This window comes from Sander vitreus, chromosome 4 (assembly GCF_031162955.1).
Source record: "Sander vitreus isolate 19-12246 chromosome 4, sanVit1, whole genome shotgun sequence".
Taxonomy (NCBI): Eukaryota; Metazoa; Chordata; class Actinopteri; order Perciformes; family Percidae; genus Sander; species Sander vitreus.
This window is the reverse complement of record NC_135858.1, coordinates 13,524,236-13,543,397: the sequence shown is the minus strand read 5'-3', so window position 1 is coordinate 13,543,397 and position 19,162 is coordinate 13,524,236. Positions and strand designations below refer to the sequence as shown.

Genomic DNA, 19,162 nt, shown 5'->3' with positions numbered 1-19,162 from the left:
TTCATCTTGTCTCTATTGTCCCTAGCCACACAGGCATAAAGAAGCAGAGTCAGGAGAAGACACATTCTAGTCTGGAATGTTTTTTTATTAGTGCAGCATGCTGATGGTTTCAGTTTTGTTGGTTCAAAAGATCGAGAGCGATCGAGACACACATGTGCCTTGCACAGATTTCTTTAGAGCTTTGCCTGCCCGCCTGTCTGCGATATTGTCCGTCGCAATACTGTGTCGATACACAGACGCCAGGTATCGATCTAATATTGAATATGTGTTGGTCTGCTTGACAATCCCATTTTGCAGCAATAAAATTGAAGTGAGATGAACAAACAAACAAACTTTTTAGATAAAACAGATGTTGACAAAGTTTTCCTTTGGGGACATAATTTGAAGTTGGGAAAATTTGAAGTTGTAAAAAAGGTCATAAATTGCAGTATATCGCAGAATATTGCAATATGTTTAAAATTGCAATAATATCGTACCGTGACATAAGTATCGTGATGATATCGTATCGTGAGGCCTCTGGTGATTCTCACCCCTACTGTCTACTCTCTCTCTCTAAAAGTACAAACTTTAATTCAGTGGCTTAGAAACAATGGATGCACAAAACAATACACCATCCATCTGAATAGCGTGTAGCGAATAGTGTGTTGTCAAGGCAGTTTTTATCCTAAAATTGAGGGGATGAAACGTGCATGATTGACAAAATGTATCACACTTATATTATATCAGGAATATTTTCAGTTCCACCTCTGACAAGCAGGACATAGTCACATGGAAGTTTACAGTTACAGAAGTTTTGCGCCAAAATGAATATTTTCATAAGAAAACTAAATCCTACAGTAATCTAATCTCTAATGCTAGAGAGGCCTGAAGGAGCTCAAAAAACAGTCTGTATCAAAATCTAAGACAGAGCTCAATCTAAATCATATTTTCATTTATCTACTATAATAAATGCACAGAAATGTGTGTCATTGGTGCAGGCATATTAACGACCAACACAACCTCATAGCACAACGGACAGACACACAGCAAAACCCACAAAGAGTGCAAACTCGAAAGACAGCGATACACAATAACACACTGCAGACTAACAATCACATTCAGGCACAGTCTGGCGTATAGCAGTTTGACACGGTTAACCCGAATAAAATGCATAAAATAAGAATCATACAATACTAAAATAGTACCACCATTGAGAGTAGAACAGGGCTGTGCAGATATTACTATGGTAACATTGAATAGCAAACTAATTAGAGGTAACAGTGGTCTGTAAAGAATGGGGAGGAGTCTATTTTGTGTTTATTTAATTATAGAGGTTGAGCCTCAGAGAGGCTGGACAGTTTTTTGGAAAGAAGATAATAGAATCAAGGAGTGTATGTTGACTGACTCTGTCAGACTGATTCGTATCACAAACAGCAATATCTATATCATGAAGAATAGTTTTTCATAACCAGAAAACTGTTTTTTTTTTTATAAACAAGAAGAATTCTACAGCCATGCTAGCAGCTTTAGTATTTTAATGTTTAGCAGGTATGATGTTTTATACATCATTAGTGAAGCACCAAATGAACAAATTAGGTGTTAAGAAAGGAGTATTTCCATTGTAACATCTGAGCTGATCCCACTCAACTCGCGTTGCAATTTTGAAAAATAAAACGCAGCTTTAATTAATAAATAAAACAAAAAAATGTTTTGAGAAAATGTATGTATGCATGCTAACCATAGTGCTGCTAACAGTGCAGTCCTTTTTTTGGTATTTTAATTTTCAACCTCCAAGTTCCTGCTACTAAACCACGTGTGCTGACCGTAAATAAAGGCAATCTCAGAGTGATAGAGAAATCTCTGTGGCTCTGGGCAATCTGCGTAAAATCATGTGACCCCGAGAATTTTACCTGAAAAAAAGTAGCTGAATTATTATGTTTCGCACCACATGGTTAAATTGGTTGTTTCAGGGAGAAACAGGGAGGGACAAGAGGCAAAGAGAATGAGGTGGGGAAAACAGGCAGAAAGGGAGAGCTTAGGACTCCCTCCCCTTCAGGCATCCGAACAAGTCTGGACTGTTCTGCTGCTGCTTGTGTTCAACTGGCAGCCTCGGGAATCAGAAACAGCGTTACTGTCACCTACAGGGATGCAGCGTCAGGAGTTCAGTTATTAAGCTAACTATACTGTACGGTGGATAATCGTGGAGTGTGCTTTTTGAAGCTGTGACACTGGACATCGGTGACTGGGAATACTAGTGTCTGCACGCAGAGCTACGGCTGGATATGCCACAGGTGGAAAGGTGAGGAGCGGCAGGCTGTGGCCCCGGTGCACGGTGCAGAGATCCTCAGGTAAGATGAAGCAGAGGCGGAAAGATGAGGTCCTGCACTGGGCTCTCTGGCGGCCCTTGTGTCTGGAGTGCATTGGCCTAATAAAGATACATGTATGGGAATAACGGTGGTACTCTGAGTTAGTAAACTTAATTTCTGTATTCATTCTACAGGATCGAGACATAGCTTAATGATATATGTCTGCAATATCACACACACACACACACACACACACACACACACACACACACACACACACACACACACAAACACAAACAAACCACTGGAGTATGTATACATTAATTTACTCTGCATGTAGCCTACATGTTGGTAAGCGATAACTCTTGTATGGAGAGCACTTATCTGAATTCTAGCCAATACACCACTCCTATTGCTTTCCCTGCAGCACAAGCCTGGATTTTGAACAAGACCGAGCAGAACCTACATCACTTAATGTTCACCCTTTCTGAAATTGAATGTATCAGATGATTCCTAGACCAAAAAAAACTTGGCAATGCATTTATAAATGAAACCCTGACAAACCTGTAATTATACTCCTTTGCCCTTGCAAACACTCTGTCTGTGTCTGCATTAGTCTTCATTACAGTTGCACAGGACAACGGGGGAGTATACAGCCACGTTGACCTCAGCTGAACTCATTTAGTTATAGGGCATTACTCCTGCTGCACATGTTGCAGCACAGAGGAAGGGACTCTCACTCCTCCGCTTCCTCCTCTGCCTTTGTGTCTAGATTGGTTTCAATTGTCTGTTCCTAAGCACATCCATGTCTTTGCTGTGGTTTGGCTCACGCAACTGAAAGAAATCCCCATTGACATGGCATTTTTAATAATGTCTATAAAAACCTTTTAGCAGGACTGATTAGACTCTTCCTCTCTGCCTCACCCATACCCTCCTACGTTCTCATTCATCATTTTATCCACTGCATTGCTGCAGCCATACTTGGTTAAGTTCTGGCGTGCGACTGGTAGCGGATGGCTCTGAACTGATCCCAAGTGTGTCATCTATGGGGGACTGCTGCTGGTTACTGTGTGTGTTTGATGTGTTTATAAGGGAACATGTTCTGTTGTTCTCAAGAGAACATAACTTTCAGATAATTTTTTAAAAGCGATACTTTAAATCATTTTATCAACAACAATGGGCCTTTTGAGGAAAACCTCTGCAGCCAGAACTATTTTGAGTGTGTGTTTTGATTGTTGGTGCTTAAATGACTCTTAACTATGTTGGATTAAACTAGCTACAGGCTAGGGGATTTTTGGTCTCCATTCATTCATATCTTTGAATGAGAATGAGATAACCCATTGATGAATGCAGTTATTTCCCAGAGTTATTCCATCTGGCTTTTGTTATTAGTAATACAAAGCTTGTGAAATACTTTAAAAGGTGGATAAGGTCAGTGCTTCTTCTGAAACTTGTTTCAACATGGGGTCCCAGAAGATTTTCAAAATACTTTTGTTTAATTTTAGATTAAGAAACAATCCATTATTGGCGGACGTGCGAGATGCTGTACTTGACCTGAGGGTAGAAGTCCAAGGTGACGAGATCAGTCTAGCCTGTTTTTGACTCCCAGACAGCCTCAGAGTAAGGCTCTTCTGTTCTTGGCACCAGCAGCTTTTGGCATCTAAGTACACAAAATCATGGTGTCTGAGCAAATTTGCAGGAGACTTTGGTAACTTTCTGTGACACCCCACCCTCCTTTGACCCCTCCATCCCCTTGTCCACTTGTGTCACTGTCTGTCCCTGATGACTGATGTTATGCTGAGGGAGCCTGGCTCTTACACAATCCTGCACTCTGTCACATTGCAGTGGCCTGCTGCCCCCCTGGGAGAATGGCATCTCTACTAAACCACAACTCTGTGATCCTGCCTGAGTTGAGCTTTGAAAAAGCACAGCCCAGCCTCTGTACAGCTTCCACCAGAAGCTCTGGGATGAGTCCTAATCTTTTTTTCTTCCTGTCCCTGAAAAGTCCTTTTCTTGTCTTGTCAATGCCGTTGCTTACAGGTTGTTGTTTTTCACACTAAGTCCACACTTTGTTCTTGTTGAGGATGGCTCTTAGCAGTACTTTGCTACTAAGACATTGACCTTTTAACTCATGTTTGGTTTTGATTCCCAGGTGGCCTTTAGTGGGTGCGGCCATACCTATAAGCCAGTTACTTCATCCTTACAATTCCAGGTGTGGAGGACACACAGGAATGTACTTGATGAATATCTTCATATACAGTATGCTGTAATAAAAAAGGAGTTTATTGGAGGAAGTGTGTTACTCCCAAAATTTTAATGTGATCTAACCCAGTGCATAATTTCCACAATTATTTGAAAATATATACCAGCAGGATTGTATGTAATCAGATTAGAGTAGGGCCTGAAAATAGAGTTGGGTTGTGTTGTGGGAGTGGCAGGAAGAAGAAGAAATCTGTTCTTTGTGATGCTTTCAACATTTACAGCCCCTTCTTTCAGTTCTGTCAGCTGGTGTTTTTAATTGCCCTCAAATCATTAATGCCTTTCAATTATGATCTGTTAAGTTAGCTAGAAACCAGAAACCAGAAATAAACATTGTTTCATTTGATTCCGTACAGGAAAAAGAAAAAAACATCAAACGCTAGCAAGTTGTGTCAGGTCTGGAGCTAATTGTACTACATTTCATTTTTATAGGTGTAAGTCTTACAATTCATACTTTGAATCTTGAAAAGGGAAAGGGGAATTACATTTGGAACATATTAAGCTTAATGTGTGTGCTGCGTGTTTAGGACAAAAACTCTGAAACGGTTGGGTCTGTGGGCTCTGCATCATAAAGAGGGAACACACATTTATGGCTAATTATGAGCTTCTGGCTTTAGTTTTCATTCTTGAACAAATTAAAAGGGGAAATGCCCAACAGATTTCAGTGTCTATTTTCAGTTATGCAAGTTTTTGGAGTATGGCTACATCGTGTGTACTATATACTCGGTATATATACCAATGTATGAAAGTACTTAAGTATTGTTAAAGAAAAATACAGTTCTCCTAAAACTTTAGCACCAATATTCTTAAAGGAATAGTTCAACATTTTGGGAAATTTGCTCATTCCCTTTCTTACAGAGAGTTTGATTGGAAGATTGGTACCATTCTCATGTCTATAGGTAAATGTATAGCTAGACATTTAGCTTAGCTTAGCATATAGACTGGAGACAGGGGCAACAGCTAGCTTGGTTCTGTCCTAAAGTAGCCTAACAAAATCCACTTGCCAGCACCAACATGTAGGGCTGGGCGATATGGAGAAAATCAGATATAATCCGATATAATCCTAATACCTCGATGTCGATATTGTGGCGATATTATAGGGTTGACAATTGGTGCTTTAACAAAATATCTTCACAATGAGATTTAAGATAAGTAAATCTTCAGTAATGTAGATATAATGTCTGGGTAAAAAATAATAGAACAGCTAGAGTAGTCTGGTAACACGGAAAATGGCATCACTTTACTGTAATGCAGCCTTTATAACCAGGAAAAGACAACACTTAGGCCATTTACGATATAACGATTTCTAAAATCTAAGACGATATCTAGTCTCATATCATGATATCAATATAATATCGATATATTGCCCAGCTCTACCAACATGTTATATCTTGTTTGTTTAATCCATACAAAAACTGAAGTGTGAAAATGACATGTTGTGGTTTGGTGAGGGGTAAGCCCAAACTATTTCATGGAAGGGTGCAGGGATTAAAACTAATGCTGGATGTTGCCCACAACCTCACAATACAGAGTCCACGATAAGATACGTATCGCAATACACGTTGCTTTAAAAATAATGACCATGTCCTTCGCAGAATTACTACAACAGCAGTTCTTTATTATTCTGTATAACCGCAATCGCACAACTTAAAACACTTAAAATCCTGGCCCACAGAGATCCTAAAAGTAAATTTAAATATTCTGTTTCTAATTCCAGAGTTATTAAAGGTGCTGTACTTGATATTTAACACATTACTGTAGAAGAAACAACTATTTGCTATGTAAAGATATGGTGAAATAATGGCGTCCTGAGCAAAGAATGGAATCACGCTCCCTTCTTCTCTGTTCTTTGTTTTGATAGCCACTCCGGCCGCAGGTGCATATTAGTGTATGTGAGTGCTGAGGCCCGTGACAAACCGTCGGCATATGACGAGTTGGGGAATGGTCTGTTAGAGCTGCGTGGATGCAATTCAAGACCACTTTATTTTTTGTATTTTGAGTACAGTACATAAATTATTCTTAAACTTGTTAACTTATCATGCTTGAATAAATGTTTGAATTGAGACATGCACTGTTTGTGTAATGTGGATTGGCCTTGGCTGCCATCGGCTTTATTGTGCACTGCAGAGAGGTGATGTTTCTTTTTCAAAACTGCTGACACAGCATTTTCTGCTTTATTGATACAGTAGCGTCTGCATTGATACGCTCATCAGCAAGAAGTATGTTACAACATATTGCCGTATTGATGTTTCGAGCAAAGCCCTAATTAAAACTTGTTTGAAGTCGTTATGCTAAACCAAACTAACAGGTGGCTGGCTGTAGCCTTATATTTACCAGACCAATATGAGAATGGTATTAAAGTGCCAATATTATGAAAAAAAACACTTTTTTAAGTTGTGTCTCTGGTGCTTCCACACACATAACAAACTTTGAAAAAAAACCATCCATACTGTTTTGAGTGAGATACGTGTTTCTGAATCTGTCCTGCCTTCAGTCACTCTGTAGCTAAAACAGAGACCTGACACAGGGTGAAAAGAGGAGCTGCAGCAATGGGCAGTACAACAAAAATATGGTGTTTGTTTGAAAATTAAACCATGTAAACCTATTCTGATACAATCTCAAATTACAATTATGAACCTGAAAATGAGCATAATATGGCCACTTTAATCTTCTCATCTAACTCTTAGCAAGAAAGCAAATAAATGTATCTCCCAAAATGTCAAACTATCTGTAATAGCTATTGTAATAGCCATACTAGTTGTAATACTACAGCAGAGTGGGAGCCCTTAACTGTAGTTTTCTGCCTGCGGGGAATGTTATCAAGCCTGTCTGCATGTTTCAACTACAGCTGTCTGTAATGTGGGCTAGTTCTGGCATTAACACTGTCAGTCAGTCTGGTTCAGGTCAGTCTTCTGAGTCCAACCAAATGCCAAGCAATAAAAACGACCAAATTCCAGATGATGTTCTTTGCATTCCTATACAGGCTCAGACAATCACTTCTGTCTGCTGTTGTCCTGCTGCTCTCACGTATACATTTGGTTTCATCAACTTAAGTGGTTTGTTTTATGGCTTTGATCCCGGCAATGTTTACTCAAGCTACTATAGCTCTACAGAGTAGATCAGAGGTTTTGTTCGTTGCCTCAACATCTGTCAGCTATTTGCAGTAGCCACTGTGTCATGCATTACCTCTGTAAAAAGATGAAAGTGAATAGAGGTTGTCACGAAAAGAAGTGCTCCACATCCATATTGGATTTCTTTCATCAGATGATGGCGGTCTCTGAAATTGGCTGAGAGTGATAGTTTTGTTCATAACTTGTGGCAGCTGTTGGGTGACATTGATGATGTGTAAAGGTGACACAAGCCAAAGATAAAATCTACAATGAAAAAGTCCTGCATTCTCTATGATGAGCAAAGATCTGCTGCATTTTTTTCAAAATGGTAGCTACATATTGTCCATAAAGTTCTGGCATCTGCATTCCAGACATACAGTAGTAAAGTTCGAGGGTGTTATGGGTCATGCTGTGGAGAGTGCAGCCCAGTTATAATGTAAATATCACATCAGTGGTAGTTAATGTTTGCATGCTTTCAACATAAGTTTAATGCAGGTGAAGACCAGCATTTGAGAAGTTTATCTTCAACACACATGAGTCAGTTTACAGTATCTTGTAATTTCAGTTTTGTCAGATTAACATGCGAGGTCACTAAAACAGATTGGCTACTTTTCACCTTTTTTTAGTTAATTTAATGGCTTTTTATTGTTTTGTCACAGAGAATGAATGTAAAGTCAAAACACTATACTATGTCTTAAGTATAAACCATAAAAAGGCAGGATTTTGATTGACTCTTTTGTTTTATAGTTCCACTTAATTCTAGTCAAAACAGGTTGGGCATGTGGGAAGAGATGTTCAAAACAAAATAAAAGTTCAGAAATGCTTTATGCATAATTCTTGAGTTAGTACAAATTTAGGATTTTGTTTTTAGGAGGCAGTGCAATCAAAATCATCAACATTACACGGACAATACAAAGAAAGAAAGAGGTTGCACAATAAATACTGCAAGTAATGAATAGTAAAACATAAACAGATGATATATTAATATAATATGCATAACTTCATAACACTTTCATTAGTGTACAATCACCTGAAACTAAGAAAGGTATTTTGGTTGGTTAGACTGTATCTACATAGGAAGCAGGTCCTCTTCATGGATGTACAAAGAGAACTGGATACAGTGTTAGAGGCGGGGCCACAGTCATTTCTATGAAAGTTGCTCAGTTGCCCATGAAGCAAAAAAGTTTGACTTCCTGTTAAAAAATCTTATCTCTGATCTTATCTCTACACCTGTGGGGCCTATAAAGTGTCTCTGTAATTACATGGTTTGGCCATTATGTCAAACTGGCTTCAAGGCCTAGTGTCACTACTCGATACGTAGATCCGTTTATGTCGTATCCCCCGACCAATGGGTTATCCTGACCCTAACCAATCAGGGTCAGTGCATAACCTCAACAATCTACGCATATGCGTAAACCAGGGTTTCTGGTATGTACATGCATCGCTGTTCCTGGGGGCTTGGTCCTCTACCATGGAGTCCTCCATGTTGCTACGCCATGTTTCTGCAGTAGCGCAGAACGGACAAACCAAACACTGGCTCTAGAGATGGCTTTTCTCATTCTTTACGTTAACCTGAAGGCCATTGTAGGTGGTTGATGCTAGAATGTAGTCACCGAAAGTCAACTGCCCAAATCCTACACATTTCTACTACTTCAAGCATGCCTGTTAAGCTTGACTGGTTTATATAGATGCTAGGTGGTTCAGAATAGGTACAGGCAGGAACAATAGCTATAACTCTAAGGAAACAGAGAATCTGACAAATAGCAAGGCTGAACTACCCTCAACATATCGAACAAATGACTAATGGGATGCAGCTGAACAGAAAAGTGACAAGATCATCTGACTAGCAGAAACAGATAAATCGATGGGGATAAATAGTAAGTAGCTGAGGGATGGCAGCTTTCATGTAACGGGATGGTTACAAAACCGACTTATATGACCTGAAGACACAAGAAAAGGAGGAGTAGTAGTCAAGACAAAAACAAGGCCTTTCACAGTCTGCAACCATGAATACTGAAAATGTAAACTACCAATGCTGTATAATATCACAATTTTGTGTTCAGACTGTTTTGTAGTGAGTTAAAACATTTATCTGCTCTCTGTGTGCCCAGGTCGTGAAGATGTGGAGCTTGTTTTTCACTGTGACTGTCCTGCTGTCCTCCATGAAACGGGCTGATGCTCAGGGTATAAATAACTTTAATTCTCATTTGGACTACCACACCAGCCCCACGTGTTCTCATGTGTTTTGTGTGTTGGTTCAAATACAGAAAGTGTGTCTTTATGTGTTCACATGTATTCTCCATTGCTTTGTATTTGCAGGCAGGTGTGATAATGTGCAAGCGGCAGATATTGTTTTCCTGGTTGATGGGTCTTCCAGTATTGGCCGAGCTAACTTTCTGCAGGTGAAGGGCTTTATGGCTGGAATCGTCAAGCCATTTGCCAGCTCTGTCAGCAATTCAGGGATACGGTTTGGGGCCATACAGTACAGCGACACCTCTAGGTGACTGACAGGATTAGTTTTTACCTCATTACTTTCCTGTGCAAGCGGTGGCAAAGGATCTTGCTGCAAGTGCAGCATTATGTATTTAATGCACATTTCTCTCCCTCCAGAGTTGAATTTACATTTACTACCTACGTGGTTGGCACTGAGCTGGTCAACGCTATAGAGAATCTGAACTATAAGGGTGGAAACACACGCACTGGTGCTGGTCTCAAGTTTGTCGCTGATAACTTCTTCAACCCTGCGTCCAGTCGAAATGTCCCAAAGGTCTGAGGAGCAGCCATTCTTTGAAGTTTCATAATTATAAAACTGTGTATTTAACATCTTAAAAACAACTTCATGTGTTTCTAATTCTACCTACTTTCAGATTACTATCCTGATCACAGACGGAAAGTCACAAGACAGCGTGCAGGAACCAGCACAGAAGCTGCGCAGTCAAGGAGTGCATGTTTTTGCGGTCGGTATGTGTCTCTCCTCTCTTACTGACAGTATTTGGGATTTATTTCCCTACTTTCTTATGAGACACTGTGATTTGTTTTTGCTTTGCCAATTATCTGGGGTTTGTTAGGTATAAAGAGTGCAGATAGGAATGAATTGGCTCAGATCTCCTCCCAGCCCAGCAGTGATTTCACCTCCTTCGTTGGGGACTTCAAACTGCTGAACACACTTCTTCCTCTTGTGAGCCCTCAAGTGTGTTCCAGAGCAGGAGGAGTCTATGCTAGTGATGGTATGTGGGTTACCTTAAATAACACAACATCAGTATATTAAAATACACACAGTAATAAATATGTGTCTGATATTATCTCAGACGTTGTTGTCAGACTGTAAACCTGCATTTATTTGTATTTATGTCTCATCTTGCTTCCATTCCTATTCTCTCCTTTCAGAGGCATTTTCTGGTCCGTCCAACATTCAGTTCACAGGCCAGACGTCTGATACGCTCAGGTTTCGCTGGAGTGCAGCAGGGGGTCCTTTGATTGGCTATGTGGTCCAGTATGTGCCACTTTCCGGCCTGGGTCAGCCAATCACAGCAGAACTGCGTCAGGTGAGTCCAAGTGTTCATATTTATGACACATGGAGATGACCTAGATTGAAGTAGCTAATTGCAGTTTTAGGAGCCAAAGTCAATCCTGCTTTGTGAGAGAAACACATGCCTTCAGGCCGCGTAGAAACCTGTCAGATGGGTGGATCTTCTCAGTGTAGATGTTGTAGAGATTACAATTTGGCAGAGAAAAGTGAAATTCCCTTTCCCGTGGCAGACATGATGAAGATGGAAGAATGTCATGGCTCACCCATCTATTTCAGTCACTTGCAAAAACCTGTCTTAGGCTTGACTGTTTACAAAAATAACCTCTCCACTGCAGGAGACTGTCCCTGCCACTCAGAGGACCTTTACCGCACAAGAGCTGAGGCCAGGAACCGACTACCTGGTGACTATTATCGCTCAATACCCCAACAGTGTGGGAGAGTCTGCTTCTGCCAAGCAACGAACCAGTGAGTAAAAAGTGAAGGACGCATATGTCAGCAGTGAAACATCTGCCAAAAAGCTAACTCAGCCTCTCTCACACAGGACAGAACCCTTAATGTTGAACTTCTCACAGTCACCTGCAATGTTTTTTTTTTTCCTCCTCATATAGGGTCTTTGCCAGGGGTCACCAGTCTACGCCTGGTCCAGGCAGGCTTCTTCTCTCTCTCTGTGGGCTGGGATCAGCCTTCGTCTCCTGTGCAGGGCTACAGACTCACCTATGGACCACGAGGTCAGGCACACACACATACCTCTCTTTCTATTTCCTGTCTACCTGTCTTTCTCTTTCTGTCTGCCTCTCATCCGATGTGTGCATTTATGTTTTAGTAACACTTGCAGCATATTAGCAACTTGGAAAAAAACAGATAATTCTGTGGCAGATTTATCTTGTCACAAAAACAAATGTTGGCAGAATGAATGAATGATGAAGGAGGAAAATAAGCTGCAGCTGTCAGTTACAGTTAACCTTTGGTGGCAAGTTGGAAACAGAATGTACAGCAGTCAAGGCTGAGTAACATGAGCTTCTCTAACACCTCACCTCCGTCATACACTGGCTGTCAGTAAGGGTTTTTATTGCCCAATCATTACCTAAAATATTAAATACATTTTATCATCACCAGACTTTAAATAAAAATAGACAGTGAAAACCTTCACTTATGTCACAGATTGTCAGTCATTTTGTCCTTACATTTCTAGAGACAGGGTGTGGTGTGGCATATATCATAACAATGTCAAGATGTTTGGGTGCTTATGCCATGATTAAGGAGAGAAAAGTGGCCCCTGAGGGCTGATATAAACAGTTTCTTCCTCTGAACATGTGGCAGGAGTGCCGTCTCACATGGAGCTCCTCTTCTGGGCTGGCACATGTGTGAGAGTATTTAAATTGGCCAGTATGTATCCTGTAATGAGGGGTGTGATGTTTCTACCTGTTCCCGTGTCTACCGGTACTTACACTGATAATTCAAACAAAAAAATACAGATAACTCTTGCTGCACATAATGTACACAACACAGACACATGCACTTCTCTACTGCTGGCTGGCTGCCATACTCTGTCTCCGAGGTCAAGTTAATGAAGTGAGGACACATTCTATATTTTTTTTAGTTTGTTGTCAGCTAATTTGTCTAATGACATACTGTACAGTATAATTTGTGATTGCTGTTAGAGCACTAATCAGTCATCTGCTTGCCCTCCATGACTACTTGCCCTGTTGCCTGTTGTTTGGTTGGAAGAGCAGGTCAGCCAGCAGCTCAGCTGTCGGAGCAGTCTCTGTCTGCAGACTCCACATCTGTCACATTGGAGTCACTTCAGCCTGACACAGAGTACGTCGTCAGCCTCTTCCCCCTGTTCCCTCGAAACTCTGCATCCCCGTCCATCCTCAATGCCCGCACATGTGAGTCCACCTTGTGGCCCATTATTGGTGCTGTGATATGATGATGGTAAATGCTTGTAGTTTGAACATAAACAGTAGACACTATATAATACAGTTGTACATTTTGTAATAAAGTTACAAAATGAAGCAATATTAAAACAAGTCTTAGATAGAGTATATGTATGTAACAGTGCACATATAGTAATACCGTCTCCTTGTGGTTGGAATGGGTTTCAGTATAGTTAGCCAATGTTATTTCAAAGTGTCTGTTCATGTTTTTGCATGTGTAAGTGCGCCTTGAGGCAGTGCAGCAGTTATCAGTGGAGACGGAGTCAGAGCGCAGTGTTCGTGTGGGGTGGAGAGGCGTCAGTGGTGCACGGGCCTACCGACTGGTCTGGGGGCCATTTACAGGTAGGACAAAGCAGACATCAATCAACATCTTACATTCCTGATTTATTTTTTTACGTACACAAACCATTATATTTTTGTTTTTCTGTTCACAAAGGTCGAAATGTCGAGACGGTGGAGGTTGCTGGTGACAGAGAGTTTCACACTTTGTCCAAACTGCAGTTCGACACTGAGTACATTGTCACCATCATCCCGCTGTATGAGGGCAACACTGAGGGTCCTGTAGCAACGGCCAGGTTCAAGATAGGTAGGTGTGGTTTGAGTAGTTCATCACAACACCAAACATCTCTCTGTGTTTATTGTACCCTTTTCCCTCTCAAAACTCACAGTTACACACACAACAAAAACAGCTAATTGCTACAATACACTAAATTACATTCTATGTTTGTGCTTGTGCTTCTTAAATTAGTAATTGTAGTAACATTCTTGTTGAATAGGTACTTGCCCTCTGTTATGTCCTGCAAAGTACAGGGACAGGAGGCAGAGATGGAGAAGATGGCCAACAATCTTCTCTGCTGTTTGTCTGTCTTCTGAAAACCTACACATGTAACTGTTTAGCTCTGTTTAAGGAACATTTCGAGCGCACCTACACACACACACACACACACACACACACACACACACACACACACACACACACACACACACACTCATACACATACACACACACCATCTGTCTCTCGTGAGTAAGGCCATATGGTGTCATTTCAGTTGGCCAGTGTTATTTGAATGAAGGCTGAGTCACTGAGCAGAGAGCTGGTAGAAAAGGAGGATTGAAAACCTTTGTGTGGCCTAGTTGTGTGAGATATATACACTGCTCTACATACTTTACACCACAGTAAAACCATAGCTTAGCTTTTCCTCTCCTGTTTGTTCCTGTGTAAACCAGTAGAGTAACAACAATTTGTGATGTCTGGGGTTTGTGATGAGTTGTCCATTCCTTATCATTAGGAAAAAATGTTGACTTTTTTTATTTTAGTGAGGACCACATTGAATGAAGCCTATATGTTTATTTGAAAATATATCATTATTATATTCAGCAATACTGTTACATTTTCTACATGTAGGATGCCTAACATTAAGTTCTAAACAATATATAAAAGACTGCATGGCATTTAAAGTTTAAGTTAAGTTTTTTAGATTGAGTTCTGGTTATGTTTGTCTTCTTTCACATTTCGAACCACTTCAATGGCTTTGTGTGGCATTCAATCAAGCAAATATGGTATGGAGTAAAATGTTGAATTTGTTAGCGTATAGACTGACTCTCGGGCTTAAAAGGGGACATCAGTGGGTGCTTGTTGCTCAGCCACTGGTCTGTAGACCTTGTTCTTTGACCCGTCTGCTCCCCACTGACACCTGGCACACTCTTGTTGATTTGTTGACATGTTCATCACACAAACAAGAAAAGGCCTGTGGCCACATACAGGATCAGAGAGAAAGTGTTTGCGGGCCTGACCTGTTTGATAATTCTTTGGTCTTTGTCAAAGGGAGCATTTCTTTGAACTAAGTCCATTACACCTGTAGCCCAAGGGCATAGGTGTGAAATAAAAACTCAGAAACTTTAATTAATTTTGCTGTTAGTGATATAATATGGGCACCTCCTCAAAACAGTGGTTTTTGTATCATTTCGCAACAGATTCCTGATTCCCAAAGATAACCAAAGTTCTGGCATGAAAATGTGCAGCTTGTGTATGTATATATGTTAAAATACTGCATCTGGCTGTTGTACAAATAAAATGTGTGTTTGGAAGGGTTTCAAAGTGGCATTTATATTCATGACGACTTACTTGGTTTAGTTGTTTTCTGTTGGTTTGTACTGAGGCCAGTAAGATACTCAAACAGAAAAGCTCAGGTGCTTGAACTCCAATTGTCAAGATGAATCTCCACATCTCTTTACATACTGGCAAGTGACTGTTGCGGAATTATTTTCCCATCAGTCTGGTAATTGTCTACCTTCAGCGTAAGACATGATAACATACTAAGTTGGATGTGTCTGGGGCTGACATCTTTACAAATTACAGAAGGATGGTATATGAGGATGTGATTTCTTAGTCTCTTTAGTAAAAATTTGAGTGGAGAGTAGTGTAGCAGTTTGTAAGCATCAAATCTAAAATTGTTAAGTAACTGCTCCTGTGACGTGTGTGGTGATGTTGTGAAGTTATGTGTTTGCTTATGTTGGATGAGCCTAAAGAAGCATTGCACAGGTTGTTTACAGTGAATCAATTTCTTTCTACAATTAAATAAGTGATGTGATATACATGCACTGTTTTTCAGTTTGATTTGAGAGTACATCCTCACATTTCAGCCTTAGTTTTTAGTTTTACATTTTCTCAAGTCCATCTTAACACAAAACTCTTATTATTGCCCATACTGTATGTACATTTAAAGTTATTCTTTTACTGGTCGTTTCAGTCATTCCTCCTGTCCTTACTGGCCACAAAAATATGCCTTTTGAAAGCAAAATTAATGTGTTGTGTTGTTATGAAGTGATTGGGGACAAAATGCACAGTCCTCGGTCTGTGTAGTTGTTGTCTTTTTAATACCAAGTTCCCGCTTTGTGTTACTATGGCTCAGCAAGGTAACCCTGCCTTTTAAATCCTATACCGTAAATCTCATCAGTGTCAGTGAGCCAATAAGCATGTAACATGCTTCCACCAAGATCTAATAATGTTTGTGATTGGCTGTCTAGTGTTACACGTTCTAGAGGCAGGCAGGAGAAACTACGTGACACAGAGACGGGGCTCACTTAGTAGGAGCTGAAAACTAAATTTATAGATTTGTGCCGTAATGTGGAATGTTGTAATTTATTTTTGTTTTATAAAATTGGTATCAAAGAAGGTTTTATTTAGGAACCGGTATCGAAGTCACGGTATTGGTATTGGTACCTGTATCTACATTTTTTTAATTATACCCAGCCCTGGTTAGCATACTAAGAACATGTGGGTATAGCACGCTAACCTGCTAACATAAGTAGTTTTTGGTCATTTCCGTATGCATACTATCATCATTCGCATTCTTAATGAAAAACCTTGCTACACATGTATTAGTACATTACATTCAAATTCATTTATTGGTTATATTTTATTTCAGCTTTGTTAATGAGCTCCCATCCACATTACCTGCTGGTCATCATGGATGCAAACAGCAACTGAGAGCGTTTTATGGGTTCAGGTCAGGTGCAGACCTGTGGGAAGCTTGCTGCTAGCTGCCCAATAGCCATGGGCCTAGCCTAACCTTTTGTTGTTGTTGGATTTCCTTATGTGCTTTTGAAATGTTATTTCTTTTGTATGTAGTTTTCACAACCTCACCAAAACCAGCCTGCTTGTTGGTGTTACATAAACTACATCAGGTGAAAATCACTCTGGCCTCTGTGTGTTTTCCTTCCACCACTTGGCCAGTCCTCACAATACCTAGTTGATTTAGTCTAAATAATAGACTGCGAAAGCCTCATATTTTCCTCAGCTAAACTTTAGACTGATTTTTTGCAGGTCTCCTATCACTTACAATGAAACCACTTAAGGAAGAAATATCTTTGTGGCCAGCACAGACAGAAGGAATGATTACAACAACCAATCAACCTTTTAGTGTATCCATAGCCCTTTCAGTATTGTTTACAGACTTGAAACAATGTGAATATATTTAATCTATCTAATCTTTAACATTTTTCATTGATGGGCTTATGGGGATAATAGAGTGTTACTTATGACATATTGCATAATTGCATACCGTACATATGATTGATAATGTCTTTCCCTCAGAGCGTCAGGAGCAGCAGTTGCTCAGAGCAGCTACCACCAGCCCCTCCACTATTCGCCTCACCTGGAGAATCATTCAGTCATCTCGAGGGTACCGCCTAGAGTGGAGAGAGGGGGAAGGTCAGATGTCCATGTCACGTGCACGCTCACATTCTCTTGTCTCTTTTGTACTCTTTTTGTACATTACATGTAGCATTCTGTAGTTTTAAGATGGGCTTTGCAACATGGACAAGTTATTATTATAATCACAGGAAATCCTTTTAAGATTTAATTTCAAATCTCATTTTGTGACGGATTTTAATTCACCTTATTTTTGTTAATATAGACAGTCTATCTGTACTGTATCAGAATTACTCATTTATTGTTTTATTATTACATGATTTGACTGACATATAGCCAAATAATGTATTAAATGCCATCCCCACTTCTACGTTGCAGGTAGTAGGAAGTATATACTGATACTGTGACTATATTGAACATAAATCTAATGATTGTTGCTCTGTGTCCAGGAGGGCGTGTCCAGAGCCTGACCTTTCCTAGAACCACTACCAGCTATGAGCTAACAGGCCTTCAGCCCAACACAGAATATATCATCACCCTGTACACTCTGTTCGAAGGTCGGGAGGAGGCCACACCTGTCACCACCACATCCAGAGGTCCGTAACTCAGCCTGGGGCCGTGAAACTCGGTTGATTAATGGGTCATAAATGTGTTGGGGTTAAATTCCAACTAGTTCTGAATATTTTTTCCTGTAGATATGTTTAAAAGTTTTTGTGCTTTTTATCCATTTTTCACGAGTGTCTTAATCCTCTGGTGTTGCAGAGGAACAGCCAGTGGGGAGGGTGTCCAACCTGAGAGTTGTGGAGTCTCTGGGCAGTACTGCGAGACTCGGCTGGACGGGTGTAGCCGGTGCCACACAGTACCGCATCATCATCCTGAACACAGAAGGTACACTGACTGATTTTTATTTTTATTTTTTTATTATCCATTGAGATAGTGCCCAATTATGAATGAAAACATGCTTGTGGAAATAGTGTCTCTGTTTGTTTCATGTCATGTCAGCGGGATCGGAGGAAATCCGGATTATCCCTGGAAACCAGACAACCCTTGACCTCAGAGACCTGACAGTGGGAGTGTCTTATGGTGTCAGTGTCACAGCGCTGGTGGGAGAAAATGAAGGAGACCCAGTTACTGTGTACATCAAACCAGGTGAGTTGAGCATTGAGACTGTGATGCTATGAGCTTCATCCTGTCTGTCTGTCTGTCTGTTGTTTCCCTAGAAGTGAAATACTCAGACTTGCTTTCTTGAATGAATGCTTTATTTCGAACATATAATAAAAACTAAAAGAACAACACAAAGAAACAAACAAAATATTAATTTAACATGTCCGAAAATGAATAAAAAGAAGAAAAAGCTTATTTAATCCTACCCCCTTTTCCACTACTATATACTAATCATCATGAGTAGCTACATGTTTACATCATAAGTCAAGTATTTATATCACATTTAACATTTTTTACAATGTCCTACATATGATCACACCACAAAGAAAAGAACTTTTAGCTATGTACATATTGACCATAAAAAATAAATAATGTAAGTAAACAAATAAATAAGTCTGTGATAGTCAAAACCCTTCCTCCTCCCTATATTTTGTGAAAACCATATTTTTGTACTGCTTTTTAAACTGGCTCATACTTCTTGAAAAAAAAAAATGTATACATTGAATTTTGCCACATGAAGCCCGGTATGCTCTTCATTTCAGAACAAGGTGCTGGCAGAGTGACTAACCTCAGAGTGACAAACACAAACAGTCGGAGACTTCGAATTGCCTGGACAGGTGCTACTGGGGCAACGGGTTACAGAGTTACTTGGAGACAAGGCAACAGTAAGTGTTATATGTTGTAATGTGTTTGTGAGTTTATCCTTTTGAATCCTGTATTACTG

At 40.1% G+C, this 19,162-nt stretch overlaps 1 protein-coding gene across 1 annotated transcript in view; it reads left to right on the top strand.

The window, feature by feature from the left end:
- Window positions 1-2,095: 2,095 nt before the first annotated feature.
- The window catches only part of col7a1 (collagen, type VII, alpha 1), a 59,479-nt gene continuing 42,412 nt past the window's right edge, over window positions 2,096-19,162 (top strand). Inside the window, exons 1-17 of the mRNA XM_078248445.1 lie at window positions 2,096-2,327; window positions 9,766-9,838; window positions 9,974-10,154; window positions 10,265-10,421; window positions 10,522-10,615; window positions 10,723-10,881; window positions 11,042-11,199; window positions 11,519-11,648; window positions 11,792-11,911; window positions 12,917-13,072; window positions 13,343-13,462; window positions 13,557-13,706; window positions 17,218-17,334; window positions 17,724-17,870; window positions 18,037-18,162; window positions 18,277-18,423; window positions 18,981-19,103. Coding sequence (XP_078104571.1) covers window positions 9,775-9,838; window positions 9,974-10,154; window positions 10,265-10,421; window positions 10,522-10,615; window positions 10,723-10,881; window positions 11,042-11,199; window positions 11,519-11,648; window positions 11,792-11,911; window positions 12,917-13,072; window positions 13,343-13,462; window positions 13,557-13,706; window positions 17,218-17,334; window positions 17,724-17,870; window positions 18,037-18,162; window positions 18,277-18,423; window positions 18,981-19,103 — 2,149 coding nt within the window. The 5' untranslated portion in view covers window positions 2,096-2,327; window positions 9,766-9,774. The remainder of the gene's footprint in view (window positions 2,328-9,765; window positions 9,839-9,973; window positions 10,155-10,264; window positions 10,422-10,521; window positions 10,616-10,722; window positions 10,882-11,041; window positions 11,200-11,518; window positions 11,649-11,791; window positions 11,912-12,916; window positions 13,073-13,342; window positions 13,463-13,556; window positions 13,707-17,217; window positions 17,335-17,723; window positions 17,871-18,036; window positions 18,163-18,276; window positions 18,424-18,980; window positions 19,104-19,162) is intronic.